This window comes from Sporothrix schenckii, assembly GCF_000961545.1.
Source record: "Sporothrix schenckii 1099-18 chromosome Unknown Cont42, whole genome shotgun sequence".
In the NCBI taxonomy this organism is placed as follows: Eukaryota; Fungi; Ascomycota; class Sordariomycetes; order Ophiostomatales; family Ophiostomataceae; genus Sporothrix; species Sporothrix schenckii.
Window position 1 is genome coordinate 447297 of NW_015971143.1, and position 19003 is coordinate 466299.

General features: G+C 57.8%; 8 protein-coding genes across 8 annotated transcripts; 4 read left to right on the forward strand and 4 right to left on the reverse strand.

Moving 5' to 3' along the window:
- Window positions 1-250: 250 nt before the first annotated feature.
- On the forward strand, window positions 251-1483 carry SPSK_01779 (exosome complex component RRP42; the record flags this gene model as incomplete). The annotated part of the gene is made up of 1 exon (XM_016728682.1): window positions 251-1483. The coding sequence occupies one exon, from the start codon at window positions 251-253 to the stop codon at window positions 1481-1483; it is 1233 nt and encodes a 410-aa protein (XP_016589671.1).
- Window positions 1484-1774: 291 nt separating this feature from the next.
- Window positions 1775-2662, reverse strand: SPSK_01888 (uncharacterized protein; the record flags this gene model as incomplete). Its single annotated transcript, XM_016728787.1, has 1 exon — window positions 1775-2662. The coding sequence occupies one exon, from the start codon at window positions 2660-2662 to the stop codon at window positions 1775-1777; it is 888 nt and encodes a 295-aa protein (XP_016589672.1).
- A 1425-nt stretch (window positions 2663-4087) lies between these two features.
- SPSK_01853 (uncharacterized protein) lies at window positions 4088-5097 on the forward strand (the record flags this gene model as incomplete). The annotated part of the gene is made up of 4 exons (XM_016728752.1): window positions 4088-4403; window positions 4635-4825; window positions 4907-5001; window positions 5073-5097. The coding sequence occupies 4 exons, from the start codon at window positions 4088-4090 to the stop codon at window positions 5095-5097; spliced, it is 627 nt and encodes a 208-aa protein (XP_016589673.1).
- Window positions 5098-5859: 762 nt separating this feature from the next.
- SPSK_01467 (ribosome biogenesis ATPase) lies at window positions 5860-8427 on the reverse strand (the record flags this gene model as incomplete). Its single annotated transcript, XM_016728379.1, has 1 exon — window positions 5860-8427. One exon carries the CDS (start codon window positions 8425-8427, stop codon window positions 5860-5862), a length of 2568 nt encoding a protein of 855 aa, XP_016589674.1.
- Window positions 8428-9053: 626 nt separating this feature from the next.
- SPSK_01528 (phosphoglycerate mutase family domain protein) lies at window positions 9054-11200 on the reverse strand (the record flags this gene model as incomplete). Its single annotated transcript, XM_016728439.1, has 3 exons — window positions 9054-10540; window positions 10609-11124; window positions 11146-11200. The coding sequence occupies 3 exons, from the start codon at window positions 11198-11200 to the stop codon at window positions 9054-9056; spliced, it is 2058 nt and encodes a 685-aa protein (XP_016589675.1).
- A 1530-nt stretch (window positions 11201-12730) lies between these two features.
- SPSK_01942 (uncharacterized protein) lies at window positions 12731-13465 on the forward strand (the record flags this gene model as incomplete). Its single annotated transcript, XM_016728840.1, has 1 exon — window positions 12731-13465. One exon carries the CDS (start codon window positions 12731-12733, stop codon window positions 13463-13465), a length of 735 nt encoding a protein of 244 aa, XP_016589676.1.
- Window positions 13466-14070: 605 nt separating this feature from the next.
- On the reverse strand, window positions 14071-15965 carry SPSK_01576 (T-complex protein 1 subunit gamma; the record flags this gene model as incomplete). The annotated part of the gene is made up of 3 exons (XM_016728485.1): window positions 14071-14160; window positions 14255-15762; window positions 15941-15965. 3 exons carry the CDS (start codon window positions 15963-15965, stop codon window positions 14071-14073), a joined length of 1623 nt encoding a protein of 540 aa, XP_016589677.1.
- A 1034-nt stretch (window positions 15966-16999) lies between these two features.
- Window positions 17000-17993, forward strand: SPSK_01857 (aldolase; the record flags this gene model as incomplete). Its single annotated transcript, XM_016728756.1, has 2 exons — window positions 17000-17111; window positions 17173-17993. 2 exons carry the CDS (start codon window positions 17000-17002, stop codon window positions 17991-17993), a joined length of 933 nt encoding a protein of 310 aa, XP_016589678.1.
- Between the last annotated feature and the right edge of the window lie 1010 nt (window positions 17994-19003).

Sequence of the window (19003 nt, forward strand, 5' to 3'; positions counted from 1 at the left end):
CTTGTCTTGCACTCTAGAAACAGCGGACCAGAGCTCCATGTTCTCAGGGCTAGAGCCAATCAAGAACAGAGTAGCGGGGCGGCAGCTACCAAAAAAAGTTCATACTATCTTTTATCGAGGCCATTTTTTACCGCAGAGCAGAATCAAGACCATTAGACGAAGATGCGATTGAATTGAGATACCCGGGGCCCAATTGCGCGTTCGACCAGAAAAACGCACAGCTACAAGTTTTTAACGAAGCATCGCAACCATGGCCACGACGCAGCACGTGCTGCTGTCGCCCGCCGAGCTGGCATTCCTCCATACATCGCTGGCGCAACAACCACCAATCCGCCCCGATGGGCGCACACCCGCACAGTTCCGTCCCCTGCGCGCCGAGACGGGCATGCTCCCTGGCGCGAATGGCAGTGCTCGCATATGCTTTTCCGATGGGACAGAAGCCATTGTCGGCGTCAAGGCACAGGTCGAACGCACAAGACGAGGCGAGGGCGGCGTGGGCGATGGCGATGACGAAGAGGAGGAGGAGGAAGACGGCTTGTGGGCCGACGCCGACGACGACGACGGCGGCGACGGCGAAGGCACAAAAGGGGGCGCTAAGAACGGAGGTAGCGGTGGTGGCTCGGGCGGCAATGCGTCGCCGTCGTGGGTCGAGGTGACGGTCGAGATTCCAGGCGTGCGCGACGACGACGCGAGCACGGTCTTTCTGGGCGCTCTTCTGGCCGAGGCGCTGCTGGCGGACGGTGGGCTCACAAAAGCACTGCGCATCAACCGGCGGTTCCACTGGAAGCTGTTTCTGGACGTGCTGCTGATCTCGCCGCCGCTGTCCTACCCGCTGCCCCTGCTGTCGCTGACGACGCATCTGGCGCTCCTGGCGACGCGGCTGCCCCGGCTGGTGTCGGAGGGCGACGAGGACCCGTTCTTTGACGACGACTGGGATGCATCGACATTCCTATACGCACAGGAGCAAACCTCCCAGTCAGATAGCGCGGCGGCATCAACATCAACACAGTCAACACAGTCTCGGCCACCCATTACGCTGCTCGTCATGACCGTCGGCGACAACATTCTTTTTGACCCCACGGCGGAGGAGCTGGCTGTGGCCAATGCTGTGCTGGCCGTCTCGGTCGGCCGAGTGGCTTCTTCGTCTTCTTCTTCCTCTTCCTCCTCCTCCTCCTCTTCCCTCCGTCTGCTTGCCATTCGCACCATTGACCCGCCTTCTCGGCTCACGGCTCCCGGATCACCATACGACCCCGACGCGAACAAGCCCAAGGCAACACCAACACCAACGGCACAACAAGACGGCAAACCGCCCGCTGCCACGGCTCGCCTGGCCTCGGAGACGGAAGACGTCTATGGCGTATGGCGGGCACCCCGTGGCGGTGCCAAAGTGGCCCTGCTGGCGGCCATGACGCACAAGGTCCTGCAAAAAGGAGGCGTGGCTGACGAGGTCTTTGCAGGCCTGGACGGCGTCGAGATTGTATAGGGGAGGGATTGGACGATTTGTTTTATGCTGCTGCATCTTTGGAGAAACGGCAAACGGTTGGGATTAACCGCAGACTGGGCGTCAAGAGCTATTGTCTTCATGTGCATTTACTTTCACGTTTGTCAGATACACTGCAGTGGCACACATTTGCAGTTGCTTTGAATGCCCAAATTTGACATTGTCTTTTTAAGAAAACAATATTCGTACACTGTAGTTGTGCTCTCGCTCAATTGCATTGCCACATGAGGATGGAGAAGGAAGAAATACAATATGGCCCCGACAACGGGGCACCTAAAAGATCCCGAGGAACTTCTTCCGCGGCCCGGCCTCTGCAGGTTCGTCTACGGGGGCCTCGCCGCGGATCGGTGATGCATCGTCCACCTCGTTGCGGGGCGGTGGCACAGGGCCCTGGTTCTTTTTGCCGTCACCGCCAAACCAGCCGCCGTTGCTGCCAAAGCCCACGGTCTCGTCCAGGCCGTGTGCCTTGCGGTACATGGTGCGCTTTGCCACGTCGTCCACGCGCATCTGCCGCCGCTCGGCAATCACAGTCACGCGGTGGTGCTCCGTCAGCCGCACCACCTCCAGCGTCGTGCGGGCCGCCAGGATGGGGTGCTGCACCGCCTCGCGCCATGTCGGCAGCATGTCGACAAACGGCGACGTCCGCCGGAAGTTCTCGACGAGCGTGAAGACGGCCAGCGCGGCCAGTGTCGACATGGTGATGCCCAGGTGGAAGCCGCGGCTCGTCCAGAACCAGTGCGCCCACGTGCCCGGCGGCGCCATCATACCCGGGTACTGGCGGGTGCGTTGCGCGGCGCGTTCTGCCGCGGACAGGTCGCCGCCGTAGTGCTGGGCGGCGGGCGCATTGGCGTTGCGCCGTGGCAAGCGGGCGCCATGCGACGGCGGGTTGAACTTGGCCGGCTTCTCGAGGATGTGTCCCGGGCTGCCACCCGCCGGCGATGGCGATGGCGAGGCTGTAGATGTAGAAGCGCCGCCGGCCTTGGGCGGGCGTGTCGAGGCGTGCCGGACGCCCTGGAAGACGCCCGTGCAGCCGCTGGTCGAGGACGCCGTCGATCTTGCCGCGGGCCGACTGGCGGTCGCCGACAGCCGCGACGCAAATGTGCGCTGCTGCTGCCACATGGGCCCGCGCCGGGGTAAAAGGAATCGAGGAATCGTAGCCATGGCCGCCGGATGCTGGTCGTTGCTTGTGGTTTGGTGGTAGGAAGGATGAGGACTAGAGGTCGTTGCAGCTGGCAGAGGGGCACAAAATGCAAATTGAGGAACGATTGACCGCCCCACCAAACCTCTTGACCTCTAAGTAGTGTCACGTGCGCCACACAAGGTGGTAGACCATCGACTCGAGTCGTCCACATCACGATCCATGCTCGGCATTGACGAGCGTGGGTCAAGCAAGCAGAAAACTCCAAAGGTCCTCTCTACTTGATCAATTGGCCGCCCTTGTCAATTTTGCGACGGCCAATCCAAGCGGGTGCAGACCTGCACGCAACGACGGCCTTTGTTCGGAGAGCTTTGGATCAAGCAGTTCTCATATCGGATAGTTGCATATTAGTGGTGACGAAAGAAAGCAACCTTTGTTTTTCCTCTAATACGACGTGGTCTGTGAATCCACCAGTGACAGACCCCGTGAGTCCTCCCGTGCTCAAAACACCCATACCATCGTACGATGTAAGAAACTCGGTGCTGATAGCAGTCCGAAATACGAGATATGCTTGGATGCCTCAGACAGAAACCACCAACAGCACCAGGAAACTGCTGGGGTAAATGGCCAACGGCTTAAAAATGGCACAAAGGTAAGATCTTACGACGTACTCGCTATGGCAGGCTGTTGAGCCGACGAGCCTCTTGCCTGTCGTGCCTTTGCCAGGCTGCTGTGAAAAAGAAAGGCTTCGATTCGCCAATTCGGAGTCCGCTAGAAAAGTCTGGACTGAAAACTGGATCTACGAAAACGCGGTGTTTGCTTTTGGTTCTGTGTGCTGAAGAAAATCTCGTTTTCGTTGCCTCAACACCAGGTGCAGCGTCTATTTTTTTTTTTTTTTTTTAGCCAACTGTCCTTCAGTGAGCTCTTTTAGAGAATTTTATTACCGGCCTCTCCCGATGGTGTGGGTACCTGACTCGCCTGCCTTTTCTGTCAGCTACGTTCAAATGCGCCGCCGCTGATTGGCTGCGCATGCGCTAGCACGCGCCCCGAGGCAAGTCCGCCACTGACGGGGATTGTGCGCCGTTTTTGGGCTAGTTTTGCAGGCCTCTCTGCCGCTGTACAGTGAGGGACCACCGCCAAAGCAGGGAAGGGGCGGGCCCATGAGCCATGCCATGGGCGCTGGCTGCTCCTTCTCCGGGAGGCCAATCCATTCCGTCACCCTGTGCGTCTATTCGTTTGGTCCTGCCTAACCTCTTTTCTTCCCTCGATCTCCTGTTTTTTCCCCGATTTGTTTTTCTTTTTCTCGTCTTCCGTTTTCTACCCTCTTCTTCTTCCTCTTTCGCTTTTTCTTCCCACGCACTCAATTACGCACCACCAGCTTCAATTCCAATCCCACATACTCTCCTCTACTTCTTTTTTCTTTACAACCTCTCACAGCATCACACAAAATGCCTGCCGGAAAGGGTAAGTTGTTTTCTTCTCGACTCTGGCTTCCTTCTCTGGGGAGCTTCGTTTTGCCGCCAAAAAACGTCGTGCAAGTCTGGGTCTCGATTGTCGAAAGCTGCCGCCCAGAGCATCATGCCACAATGCGCCCTCATTACTCGCCCCCGCTGTTTGCGCCCTCACCCTCCAAGCGTCTCACCGCCGTTCGCCGCAAGCCCAAAAGCCTCCACTCCGCCGTGCACACAGTCCTCGCAAGCCTGACGAAGCTGGAACTCGAGGGCCGCGGAACAAACTCTTATGGAGCTGTCCCGGGCCTCTGCTGTTGACGCTTATGTCTTGGAGAGGGCGGTCGGCGCATGAGAGCTGGGAATCACTCTGCACGCTCGTTGAGAGTATTGCAGCGGGGGAAACTGTCTTCCAACACCAGACCGGACGGGCGACTTTGAGCGACGGCACCAGGGGTGGTCTTTGGGCCAGCTTTCGACTTGTTGGCTGCCTTGGCTTTTCCTACTATGAAAATGAAAACGAAAAACTGCTAACACAGGACCACAGGTGACTCGAAGAAGGGCGCCAGCCTGTTCAAGACGCGCTGCGCTCAGTGCCACACCGTCGAGAAGGACGGCGGCAACAAGGTCGGCCCCGCTCTGCACGGCCTGTTCGGCCGCAAGACCGGCTCCGTCGACGGCTACGCCTACACTGATGCCAACAAGCAGAAGGGCATCACTTGGGCCGAGGACACTCTGGTACGTTGGCCCCAACTTCTCACCCCCAAACGTCGTCGCGAGCCAATTGTCTTGGCATGCCCTATCTAACATCGTTTCTAGTTCACCTACCTCGAGAACCCCAAGAAGTACATTCCCGGCACAAAGATGGCCTTTGGTGGCCTGAAGAAGGACAAAGACCGGAACGACCTGATCACGTAGGTTTACTGGCCTCCGCACTTGTGTTTACCGATACCACATATCACTACCGTATACTAACAACTTGCAGCTACCTGAAGGAGTCCACCGCATAAGCGGCCCAACGGAGGACGGGCGACGGTTGTTTGGCGTTGATGCGTTTTTGCTTTGCATTTTCGGCCGAGATGACGATTTGAAAGAAATGAAAAGAACCCCGGCGCGTTGTACGAACAGTAGCGATGGAAGAGACGGACGACGGAAGACGGCATAAAAAGAAACCATTCCGCACCAATTTATATACGAAAAATATTTCAACAAAATTTCACCCATCCACTCGATAGAGCCGGACCGAGACGAAGAGGCACAGGCGGTGAGCACCAGCAAACGGGCCTCCCGGACCACCTCCTTTCTCGGATCGGCATACACAGAACCCACCATATTAGACAGGGCCGAATAGAAACAGATGCACGAGATATAAGAAATGGGACAATGAGGCAACACAGCATTCCAGGACGAGCTTTCTTATGACCTTGGAAGGCGAACGACCGGATATATAAATGATGATTTACACAAGGGACTGTTTGGAGACCGAGTCGAGGTGTTGGACTTTGTTTCTCGTTCTTTTCTCTGTTGCGTTAATTCGTTGAGATTTAGAGACCTCGTTACGCTCTGACTTTATTTTCCAAGGCTGGCTTACCATGAAAGACTGTTCATTTTTTCGTGGTTGACGCCTTCTAATCAAACAAACAAGCACATTCTCCCCTCTTTACATAATCTGCATACTGATGTTTGTGAGATGTGCATATGTAGTTCGCAATGATATTATATAAATACAGGTATATTGTAGTATATGTACCGCTACACACCATCCCCTCGTCTTAGTGCAGCTTCTCGTACCGCCGCAGCTCTGCGAGGCTCGTGCTCGGCTGCGTCTCTGCAAGCGCCTCCTCCCAGTCGTCGGCCGTGATCTTCGGCATCTCTGCGCTGTGCAGGCCGGTCCGGTCGAGACTGTTCTTACCCGCAGTCCGCAGCAGGTGGTCCAGGTCGGCGCCCGAGAACCCAGTGCACCGTGCATCCATGGCCACGCCGTGAATGACGTCCATCGTCGCAGCCATGTCTGGATCGCCCGGGATCGCGTTGCGGTACAGCGTCTGCAGGATCGCCACGCGGTCTTCGGCCGTCGGCGGCCCAACAAAGATGCTCTCGCCCAGGCGGCCGGGCCGCTTCAGGGCCGGGTCGATAATGTCCGGCCGGTTCGTCGCGCCAATCACAAACAGCCCCGTGCGGTCGACCACGCCGTCCAACTCCGTTAGTAGCGTGTTGACAATGCGCGCGCTGCCGTCGGAGCGCGCGTCGTCGCGCTTCGCGGCCAGGGCGTCCATCTCGTCAAAGAAGATGATGCACGGCGCCATGGCCCGCGCCCGCTCAAACAGCTCGCGCAGCGCGCGCTCCGACTCGCCGACCCACTTGTTGAGCAGCTCGGGGCCGCGGATCGAGATGAAGTTGGCCTTGGACTCGTTGGCCACGGCCTTGGCCACCAGCGTCTTGCCGCAGCCGGGGGGTCCCCACAGCAGAATACCGCCCATGGGCTTCTGGCCGACGGCGGCGTACTTGTCCGGGTACCGGATGGGGCCGATGATCGACATTTCCAGCTTCTTGCGCAGGACCTCCATGGCGCCGACCTGCTTCCAGGTCGTGTTGGGGATGGTGCTGAAGCCCTCGCGCTTGGCGGCCGGCAGCACCGACAACGCGGCGTCGCGGAAGTTCTGCGATGTGATGCCCTCTGCGCGCGGTGCCGCTGTTTCCAGTATCCCGTTTGCCGCGCGTGTCGCCGCATCGTCGCCGGAGGCGGCCGTCGTCGAAGCGGCCGTTGAAACGCCCATGGCAGCGGCCGCCAGCGACCGCTCGTCCTCGTGCGCATTCAGCAGACGAATGTCCCGCTGCACATCGGGCACCGTCTCGGCGTCGTTTGGTGTCGACAGTGCTGACACAGTCATCCGTGTATCCTCCTGTGCCTCGCCCTCCGGCCATGCGGACCCGCCACCCTGTCCAATCTGCTCCGGCCCCGCCGCCGTCGCCCGTAGGCGGCGAAGCACGGCGTCCAGCTTGGCATCCATGTAGTTGCGCTGCGCCGTCTTGACCACGTTCTGCAGGTCGCCGCCGACAAAGCCGGGCGTCATGCGCGCAATGGCCTTGAGGTCCACGTCCTCGGCAAACTGCATGCCGCGTGTCATCGTCTGCAAGATGCGCGCACGCGCATCCTGGCTCGGCATCCGCACCGCAATCTCCACGCCGAACCGCCGCCGCACCAGCGGATCCAGGCTGTCGGCCTTGTTGGTCGCGGCCAGCACAATCACGTACTTGCCCGTGTTGGCCTCCGCATTCAGGCGGTCGATGCAGCTCGTCAGCGTCAGCGCCATGCGCATCTCCATGGGGCCCTTGCCGGACGCCTCCTGCTTGCTGGCCAGCGCCTCAATGGCGTCGAGGAAAATCAGGCTCGGCGCCTGCCGCACGGCCTCGTCAAAGATGGCGCGGATGTTGGTCTCGGACTCGCCGCTGATGCCGCCGACCAGCGAGGGGCCCGACACGGAGAAAAACGGGACGCGCGCCTCGGCGGCCACGGCGTTGGCCAGCAGTGTCTTGCCGCAGCCGGACGGCCCGTACAGCAACACGGCCTCGTTGGGCCGCGAGCCGCTGTCCTTGAAATCGAACCCGCGCCGCAGTGGCATCCACACCAGCCGGATCAGGTCGCGGAGGATGTCGTCCATGCCGGCAACGTCTGCAAACGTCGGTCCGTCGGACGGCAGTTTTGTGGGTACGACGGCGCCCTTTTGTTTGTGCTCTCGGTTGTCGCTGTCGCTTCCGACATCCCCATCACTGCTGTCGTCGTGCCGCCGCCGCTTCCGCTTTCGCACAATGCGACCGTTGGCTGCACCGCCTTCGACGCCCGCCCGCCGTATCCGTTTTCCCGTCGGTGCGGATGTTGCTGTGGCGTCCCCCTCTGCTGCTGCCTCGCCCTCGGGCGCAGCCACACCATCGGCTGCTGTATCCATCGCCGTTGTACCGTCATGTGCCGCAGCCGTTGCCTGCGCGTCGGTGGACGACGTTGGTTGTGATGTCGCTGTTGTGTCTGTTGTGCCTCGTTTGGCCGCCGCCGCAGACTCGTTCGCCTTCTCCGCCGCCTGCATCGCCTGTGCCGCCATGGCTGCGCCCAGACGGTCGTCGAGCACTTTGGACGCCAGCGCCTCCAGGTACTTTTTCTTTTGCCGGGCAATGGCGTGGTTCCGGATCTGTTGCAATTGCCCAACCAGCATCGACACGGTGGGACGGCTTGCGCCTGGCTTGCCCGCGTCGTACTCTGCGTACAGTGCCTCGGCCACCTCCTCCGCTTTCCGCTCCTCCTCGCGGCGGAAGACGAAGCCGTTTCTGCCAGCCGGAGGCGCCATCTGCCTGGTGGGCGTTGATGCAACGATCCTCAAATTGAAATGACGGAAGGGAGGAGGTCAAAGGCAAAGAAGTCGTCACAAACAGGCTGGAAACTGTGAGACACAGCCGCTTGGGACAGCTGCTCGATTTCGCAAACAGAGAAAATTCACCATGAAAACCGCAAGGCTGATCCGAACTTTTTTTTGTTTCTACTCACTTATCTCTTATCTCTGTTATCTCCACGTGATTCTCTTCGCCACTTTAAAATAGCCTGGCCAGCCTCACAGCCTTGCCGCCAATTTGCAGATGCTCTTGCATTGTTCCACGCGGATATGGAACTTGTCCTTTTTTTAGTATTGTGCGGTAAATTATCGTTGTGAATTCCATCGATGCTAGAGGCAGTTGTAAATTCAAAATAAATCGATTCAGCGGGCCAAAAAAACACTACGCTATGAAGTTTGCAATCTAGATAAAAACGAGGCTGTTGGCGCTAACATGATCCAGGTATCGTTGTCGTGAGAGAAATTTACGCAAAATTGGAGGGGAAAACAGGAAACAAAGCAAGGGGTCAGGCTGGGAGCAGTCTAGAGAAGTCCAATCAGATAGAGTAAGAAAACAGATCGAGGATGACAAGCCAACGGCGAGTTCAGTAGACGCTGCCCTGGATGCTCTTGTCATCGCGCTCCGCTTGGGCCATGTCAGGGTCGACGTCGGTCGCATCGTCTCCGTTCGAGTCGATGAGGACGACATCCGCATTGAGAAGCTCATCGGTCGCGTGCAACTCGTCAGCACCCACGTCCGTGGTGTCGCCGTGGTCGTGGTCGTGGTCGTGATCGTGATCGTGATCGTGGTCGTGGTCGCAGTCGCTGCAGTACGGCGCGTCGCCCAAGCGGTTGGCCATGTTCTTGGTGCGTTTCTTGCGAATGTTGCTCAGGTTGGACGAGCCACCACCCACACTACCGGCCGACATGGGTCCGCCTTGCAGCGTAGACACTGCCGCCGCAGCCTCCGTCTTGCTTGTACCACTGCGCGGCATCGTGGCAGACGCAGCAACGGCATCAAGCGTGCCGTACACGAACCTGTCGCTGCTGTGACTGCCATAATAGTTGTGGCCGTGGCCGTGACTGTGGCTGCGCGTGTACTGCGCACCCGACTCCGTGGAGCTGCCAGCGTGCAGCTTCAAGTGTGCCATGCGGTGCCGCACGCGGTCGTCCTCAGACGAGTCGGCGTCGCTTGTGTGTCCACTGTACGTCCCGCCGAAATCGCGCCCAATATGCAATAATGACTTGGGCATGGGTGGCGGCGAGCTGCCGGGCGAAACAACCCGCTGGCGGTCCTCGGGCGTGATAAACGAGGGCGTGGCGTCGGGCGACGAGACAATCTCCTCGCGGGCACGCGTAATGTCAATATGGGGAGGCGCCAAACCACCCGCTGCGCCACTGCCGCTGCCAGTTGCATTTGCGGCATGCATTGCGCTCTTGCTGGACGCATCGTTGCTCGTGTCGTTCGAGGCCTGCGATGAGGGCCGGTTGTCGTCGTCCACTTCATCGCCACCATCACCGCCATCGTCGTCGTCGCTGTAACCAGCCACCTGGAAGCGGCGCACGGCGGTGGTCCGCCGAGAAAGCGAAGGTGGAGTGCCGCTGGTTTTTCCGTGGCCGTGGTTGTTGATCGCCGACGTGGATTTCGACGCGCGCGGGCTGCCATTGGCATTGTCATAGACGTTGGTCCCGTCGCGTAGAATTAAATCGGCGAGTCCAGGACGGATCTTGAAGTTCTTATCGTGATTGCAACCATTAGGACAGCCGCCCCATCGTCTTTGCGGCACCAATGCTGTGGAGGACGGGGAGGACAAACCAGATTCAGCCCTTTCCAATTTGGCGCTGTCTTTGTCTCCCTTTTCGCTCTTCTCCTTGGAAGCGAGTTCCTCTTTCTGTTTAAGGAGCGCGGCCCGCTCGCGCCGCAGCTCGGACCAGGTGCGGAGCTTGCTCTCGAGTTTGTACTTGCCGCTGTCCCCCTGCTTGCGCATAATGAGGAACTCGCAGTGGTTGACGTTGCGCAAGTCCTCAAAGTACTCGACGCTAAAGTGGTACCACTTCATGAGGAAGACGCGTGACATGAGACCATGTGTGACTTAACGGTGTCAGCTCTTGCTGTATGGAAGCCGTGGGGGGGGGGGGGGGGGGGGAGAATAGACGTACCGAGAACACAAACACTGGGAAAGTCATCCTCGCCAAATTGGCGCCACAGGCTTTCGTTGAAGCCCGAGACACGGTCGTAGGCGTCGGCGGCGCTTTCACCGTTGGGGATGCGGTAGAAGAAGTGGCCGTAGTCGGCACGTTCCTGCCACATACGCTCCATTTCCGCGCTGCAGGGCTGAAAGTTGCCGAAATCCTGTTCGCGGAGACGGGGCTCCTCGTAGACTTTGATGTTGTTGCGCTTGAACGGGGAGGGTTCCGGGTCGTCTGACGTCAGCGTCTGCAAAATGCCTTCCGTGGTCTCACGCGTGCGGCGATACGGCGATGTGAAGACCTGAATGGTATCGTCGGCGCGCAGAAGGGCACGCAGACGGCGACCGGCATCGTACGCCTGCTGCCATCCTTCGTGGGTCAGGCGAACTCGGTGGTCCGGGATGGTCTGGTGGATGTCACGGTTTTCTACGGTGGGAAGCAGGTTGTCAGCATACCATGCAAACTTGAGAAGCGGGAGCAAGTAGACTGCCCGCGGTGGTTACGTACTGTTGCCTTCAGACTGGCCGTGTCTGACAATAATGAGGAGTCTCGGCTTTCCCATGGTCGGTAGAGGTCACACCAGGGAAGAACAAGGAAGAGCGCGGGTTGAGCGCGACGGAAACTCCAGCACGAAAGAAAAGTGTCGGAGCAGGTTTGAAGCGATGCCGGAAGGGAGAGAATCAACAGAGTTGCTTGGTTCACAGGCGAGGTGTATGAGACGAATAAGTGTGTATGAGGTGACGATGTGGACCTCAGCAAGTAGTCTGACGAAAAAGACGGTTGCTTGTCTGGACGTTCGTACTTGTGGCGACTTTATCGTCCTGGGGGGACTAGTGTTTGAAGCTAGGCCGAGGGCGCGGCGGTTAAGGTAGGAGACGGGTCTTACGTAGCCTGGCCAAACTGAATGCCAGCGTCGACCTGTGAGACGAGCACTGGATCGAGACAGAGCAGTCAGGGCGAAGAAAGGAAATAAAGAAATGAACAGGAAAAACTGCCAACAGGCGGCGTACACGCCACAGAAGAGGGCCCGCTGCTGCGCCGGATTAACCGCAGGGAGAGTGCTGAAGGTGCGTCGATGTAGGCGCAAGGATGCAGCTTGGGTGTTGGCCTTTTGTAGATGGTGTGGTGGTGTTGACGATGTGAGTCAATGTGCCGTGGTATTAAAGTGCAAACAAATTGGGTTGCCTTATATTTTCTTTTCTTTTTTTTTCTGCCAAGGAAAGTGCGACAATGAGACGGTTGGGGAAAGAGCTGTTGCCACAACCAACCGGAACCAACGAATATGAACATCTGAAGGAAGGTGCGGCCAGGCCTGCCCCAGCAGCGGCAGTCGTTCACAAGGAAGGTGCAGGGGAAGGGGCCTAGATCGGCGGGAGTTGTCGGGCTGGAGGACTGGCGCGATTTGTTCGGCGGCAAAGGGCAGGCACAGCGAATGGCGTGTTTGCTTTGAGGTGTGTGTGCTAGGCGGCAGCTGGTTTTGGCGTCAATACGATGTAATTACAGGGGTCTTGCAGCGTTAACGGCAAGTCGCGGGCAGGCCGTTGTCGGTGCTGGCTTTTGTTGCGATCATGCGACTGGAAAACAGACGGTAGCCACCGAAACGGGAAGGTTTGATAACAGACGACAGATTCTTCGCTTCACGTGTTGGTCCTGAGTTCGAATTCACTTGAAGCAGTTGGAATGTGCATGAACTCGCTTCTGGACAATTCGATGCGGCTGTTGTACATGAACGGTCAAGAGACTGACATTCTCATGAGAAATGATAAAAAACTCTTACTATTGAAAGTCCTGCGTATCGCAGGTCTTATTTTCAAAAAGTCTGGGCGCCAAAACGAGGTAAGATATCTTGAGATGCCGTACTGACGACTTACACGAGTTTTGGTGCGCTCTGCGCTATCTCCATCTCGAGTTCGATCACGTGCAGCTCCACTCGGCTAGGCTAAGCGTATTTTCACCTTCTGCCTTCTACAGTCACGACGTCAACATCAATCGTCTTTTTCAACACCCTGACTTCTCGTCATTGCAGCCTCACTTTTGACCGTCGATTCTACCCCCACGAACCATTGTAACCGTCCTCTACTGCGTACCCACCATGTCCGGCGAAGGCCCTGAATCGATCCCCACCTCGGCCGACCGGCGCTCAAAGCGGCCGGTCAAGAAGCGCGCCCTGACACCTGTATCTGCGCAGGCGGCAGGGCTGGATGCGCTGTTTGCCAAGCCCGATCAGACAATAAAAATCCCAGTGTCCGCGGATGTCGCCCGCTTGCGAGGCTCGGGCGGGGGTGCACCCCCTGAGATCATCTCCAACGTGCAGGGCTCGAGCTCCGGTGCTGGCAGTGGCGAGTTCCACGTATACAAGGCGAGCCGGCGGCGGGAATATGCACGGTTGCGCGAGCTGGAGGAGGACGCAGCACGCGATCGGGACGCCATTGATTTCGAAAAGGAGAAGCGCGAGCGCGAAGCACGCGACGACGAGAAGACGAAGCGCAACCGCGAGAAGCGGGAAAAGGCAAAGGCGCGCAAAGCCAAGAGCGGCAAGAACTCGGGCGGCAACGGTGGTGGTGCAGCAGAAGTGCAATCAACAGCGGCGTCCTCAAAACCCGTCGGCCCAAGCGTCGGGCGCGACGGTGACGACGAGGAGGACAGCGAAAGGAGTACCAACGCCGCGGCGGCAAACGGCGACAAGGACGACGAGAACCGCGCAACAAACGGGGCATCTGGCAAAGCAAACGGTGCCAGCGGATGGACAAGCCAAGCACCAGTTGCACAAGAGCCGCTACAGGCTGCTGAAGGACCCGGCCTGCTTATCCAAGACGATGACGATTGAGAGCCGCGCAGCGTAGACAGCATACAACCGACAACTACGCACTCAGCGTCAGCGTGATATCCTCGCTGTTGAATGCCACGAATCAGCATGTCGAGCACGTCAAGCAGATTAAGCGGCAACCTCGACCGGCACAGATGTGTTCGCGAATGTCTTCCTAGAGGGCGGTCCATTTGTGATCCGTGTCATACAAGGACATCGAAATACCGAATGAGAGAGCGCAGGACACATGTCCATGGCGACAAGAAGTTCCAAAAGATTACCCAGGCACGCCGTTTGTCAGGCGACACAAAAATGATACAGGATATTATTTTCTTTGTGACCATCTCGAGACGCCTAAGCCATCCCTACTATACATGAATGCAACTATTTATGTTCTGCCTTGGGCAGCCGATTTCAAAATAAAAAGTCCATATGTTTTGTCTTACCGGTTGTTTATTTTTTTTATTTCATCCTTCTCTTTTCCTCCGCCTTCCACACATGATTTCCTCAAAGATTGTAAATCCCACGTGTTTGCGTCAAGCTCGCACGTTTTAGCTGACCTCGGCAAGGTTGTGTGGTTGATTGTCAGAGACAAGGCGCAACATCCCCCTCTTACGAGTGACTCTCTATTCGTCACCACCAGCACCCGTGCCCACACCTGGTTGTGCCTTCTTGGCACTGCAGATGTCGTCGACTCTCAGCAACAGGCAGGCGGCCTAAAGGGGAGAAAAACACAAAATGTTAGCGGTCATCGTGTCCAAATCCATTTTTTTTTTTAAAAAAAAAGGATGGCAGGGATGGCAAACATACCTCAATCGCCGTCTTGATGCTCTGCACCTTGATCGCCTCCGGCTCCCACACACCGTACTCCTTCATGTCCACCAACGTGCCCACATCGCCGTTGATGCCCCAGGTGCTCTTGCCCTCGGCGTGCTTGGCGCGCAGGTCCGTGATCACGCGAACGGGGCTCTGGCCGGCATTCTGGATCAGCGTCCGCGGGATCACCTCGAGCGCATCGGCCACGGCCTTGTACGGCCACTGCTGCACGCCCTCAATGTTCTTGGCCAGCTGGCCCAGCCGCACGGACACGGCCATTTCGGTGGCACCGCCGCCGGGCGACAGCCGGGGATTGAACATGACGTTGCGGGCGACGCCCATGGCGTCTTGCAGGTTGCGCTCAATCTCGTTGAGGATGTCCTTGGACGGGCCGCGCAGCAGGATCGTGCAGGCCTTGGGGGTCGTGCACTTGGTCAAAAAGGTAAAGTACTCGTCGCCAATCTTCTCAATCGCAAAGAGACCGCACTTGGTGCCGACATCCGACTCCTGCAGGTCCTCGACGCGGTTGACAATCGTGGCGCCGGTGGCGCGGGCGATTCGGTTGTTGTCCGTCTTGCGCACGCGGCGCAGGGCCGTCACGTTGGCCTTGAGCAGGTAGTGCTGTGCCAGGTCGGAGACGCCCTTTTCTGTGATGACAATGTCCGGATGGACGGCGAGCACCGCGTCGCACATGGCCTTGACCTGCTCCTCCTCAATCTGCAAGATGCGGTTCCAGTCCTCCTCCTTGGAGATCTCAATGTTGGTCTGCGACTCGCCCTTTTTGTACTCGAGCGGGCAGTCCAGCAGCACGATGCGCGGGTTCTCAATCGTCCGGCGCATCTTGGGGTGCGTAATGTCCTTGTTGAGCATCACGCCGTCGAGCACGCGGCTGTCCTCGATCTCGCCGCCGGGCACCTTCTCGACACGTGCGTAGCGCTTGATGTCGACCTCGGGGCGACCGCCGTTGCCAATGTCCCAGACGACGGTGCGGACGGCCTTGAGGGCCAGGTCGCACATGAGCTTCGACCAGCGGGACACAAACTTGGTGCCGATCGAGGAGTTGATGAGGCCGTACATGGCCTTGTCGTCGTCAATGTCAATGGGGAGCGAGATCTCTTCTATAATTTCGAGCGCGTCCTTGAGGGCGCGCTTAAAGGCAGAAATGATGACGACGGGGTGGATGTTGCGCTCGAGTTGTGGCAGCGCCTGGGCCAGGATCTCGCCGGCCAGGATGATGACCGTCGTTGTGCCGTCGCCGACCTCCTCGTCTTGTGTCCGGCTCAGCTCGATCATGCTCTTGGCGGCCGGGTGCGACACCTCAATCTCGCGCAGAATCGCGTGGCCGTCGTTGGTCAGGACAATGCCGCCCATTGGGTCGAGCAGCATTTTGAGCATGGCCTTGGGGCCCAGGCACGACCGAATGATGTCGGCGACCGTCTTGGCCGCTGCGATGTTGGACAGCTGCGCCTTGCGGCCAGTCTGTCTCTCACCGCCTCCGGTGTCTGTGCAAAAGAAAAAGAGCAGCAGTTAGTTGTCTGTCCTCTGTCGTCTGTCGCAGGAGAGGAGATGCAGAGCGGCGGTCACGGGGTAGCTAGAGACCCTTCCAGACGAGCAAGCTCCAGAAAGCTCCTCACAAGCTCCGAGAAGCCTCATGCACTCCTCCAATGTTGCAATACATACTCATCACCAGCACGGGGGCCTGCATCCTTGCTGTTTGGTAAAGGGGCTCTGTTGGGTGGTCGTGGAGTCGGAAGAAAGAAGCTTTGAAATAGCTTCAGGCCGCTGACGAAGTCGAAGTCGCCTGGGGGGAAAACAAGTCGAAAAGACGACACGGACACTATGCAGTCGTGTACAATATGTTCAGGCAAGACGAGCAATATCGGGTATGGAAAAACAGACAAGAAAAAAAGAACGAGGCAGAGTAGAGCAAGTGCTGTCTTGACGTGCGTCTCGATATGCGTTTGCCTAGTTTCGATCGCGGGTCGTTGAAAATAATAGGAGATGGCCCCGCCGAAGCCTCCAGACACAAACGCTAGAAAAAAAGTGATTCGCCGCCAGCCAGAGCTACCGCTGTGCTCCCCCCCTGAAGGCAATTGCTCCAACAGCGAGGGGTGGTGGCGGATTAAAGGTACGTCCGGCGGCCGTTGCAGTCTCGCTGAGATAAGATAAGCAGTTCCGATAAGGATCTTTGATAATAAATTACACGTGACAAAGCACGTTTAATGATGTTTGCTTTCCGAAGTCGCTTTACGCCGGTTGGACCTTCCTCGTTCGCGATTTGGGCAATCCACACCCCGCATCTCAGTGCGCTCGCTATCAGGGCTCGCTATTTACATAGTGTCTCGATGGGTTGGATCGGCTTGGCCAGATGCAGGCCGAACAACCACCTTGCCGACCATCGCAATGGACACTTGACTGTCTCCACGTGCCCATGACTGTACGTCGCATCATTTCTAGCTCGAACACGAGTTGTCTTCTCTATCAAGTAGACCAGTGCTGTGACCAAAAAATCCCACCAAACACGGACGAATGGTCAAAACGATATTTCCGCTGCTGAAAGTCTAACGTCAGTCGACGGCATATCCTGTCACACTGGTCAACGGGAGAAGACGAAGACGAAGGGGAAAGACATAATAAGAGAGAGATAACAGCAACTTCGCACAAGTCTCCGTATCAAAAAGGCTCACTTCTACTATTCTCACTGATTCATTTTCAAGCCATAACTTCCCGAGCTCCATCATGGCACCTTCGGCTACGATCGAAGACGGCTCTGCAGCCGCCGCGGGCAGGAAGACCGAGGAGGCAATTGTGTCTCCTAGCCGGGCCATCTCCCACGGAGACGAGCAGGAAGGTAGGCCCGTCCCACCACGACGACACGACTTGCAAAGTACACGATTGCTGACTTCGAGCAGGCATCCCCACGTTCCCAACGTTTGTCGAGGCTCGCCGGCACACGCTCGTCCACATGGCGGCGACGTTCCGCTACTTCGCGCGGCAGGGCTTCGTCGAGGGCCAGAGCGGCCACATCTCCGTGCGCGACCCCGAGTTCCCGGGTTGTATCTGGATGAACCCGCTCGGCCGCCACTTTGGCATGATGAACGCTGGCGACATGGTGCTGCTCGACATTGAGACGGGACGCTTCATGGCCGGCTCCGGCAACCCCGCGGCCGCGGGCCGTACGGCGAACGCGGCGGGCTTCTTCATCCACCGTTCCGTGCACCGTGCGCGGCCACACGATGCCCATGCCGTGTGCCACGCGCACACGATTGCCGGCCGGGCGTGGGCGGCGTTTGGGCGGCCGCTGGACATGCTGACGCAGGACGTGTGCACGTTCTACGGCAAACATGCCGTGTACGCACAGTACGGCGGCATTGTGTTTGCCGACGAAGAGGGCGAGCGGATTGCAGCGGCGCTGCAGCCGGCGCACCGGGGCGCCATCCTGCTCAACCACGGACTGATCTCGGTCGGCCAGACGGTGGACGAGGCTGGGTTCTTGTTCGGGCTGCTGGACCGGTCCTGCAAGATCCAGCTGCAGGTGGAGGCCGCAGCGGCCAACGGCCTCAAAAAGCACCTGGTCAGCGACGAGGAAGCGGTATACAACGAGCGGATGGGCGCCGATGCCCATATATTGTACCGTGAGGCGCAGCCGGATCTCGAGTTTGAGATTGCGGCGGCAGGCGGCGAGGACGCCGTCGCCAGGGGCTTTGACCAGCTGGTGCTAAAGGTCGAGTAGACGGCAACAGTCTCTGCATGAAAGATGTGCATGAGCACATATCTAACAAATTGATGTCCAGCGAATTCAAACGTCTTGAGTGGACGTCGTCGGACTTGGACAGGATGGTCGTGTGCTTTGATGTTTGAGGAACGATGCTCTGGAGCTCTCTGTCTCGAATCTTGTTCAACACAGCAATAGCTACATCGATACACAACAAAGCAAAGCAAGAACAGTGCCAATGTAGGCCCTCCAAGTCATGCCTAACCCCTCGCTTGCTGCTGCATCCTGCGATACCACAAACTCCAGACCTCAGAATTTCAGGCTACACAGACGCCTTAGGGGCAATTTTGCCGTGCAGCGGGCAGCTGACAACTTTGCCATATGTCTCCCTTTCTCTCTCTCTCTCTGTCTGTCCTTGCTTGCTTTGCGAGCACCTTTCTCCATAAGACGAATGTCTCTTATCGACATTATTCCCCACGATGCCGCAAGACGACCATGACATATGCCTTCTTTCCATCCCCGGCCGTCGCAAGACACCGGAAGGGGCAAGGTCTTGCTGGCGTTTGTAAACTTTGTCAATTGTCAGCACCTTTACTTGCTGTGAGGTACTTATCACTTTGACAGTGTTCGTTGACTGGAATCCAGTGCCAGTTCGTTTGGAGCATTGTGCGCACCGAAGTTCAAGTTCGACCTCGAGGCAGCATCGCCGATACAGATACACCACCCATTTCATAATCTACTACGGAAACCAGCTCCAGACGAAGCACATGCGCGTACATGTGCGTCGCTCGTCGTGACCGGGAGGCTGCACCAGCAGTGTCGCACACTACACTTGCAGGTTACAAACGAGAGTGTACCCATAACACTCATAATGCATCGACATTTGGGAACAAGGCATATCCGGCGACACAGGCCGACGGGCGTGTCTGCTACTTGCCGTCGATGCTTTGCATATGGCGTTGTCTTATTTGTGTGTGTGTGTTCTGCTACGAGTCTGTCTTGTCGAACGACGGGTAAGCAACATCAGA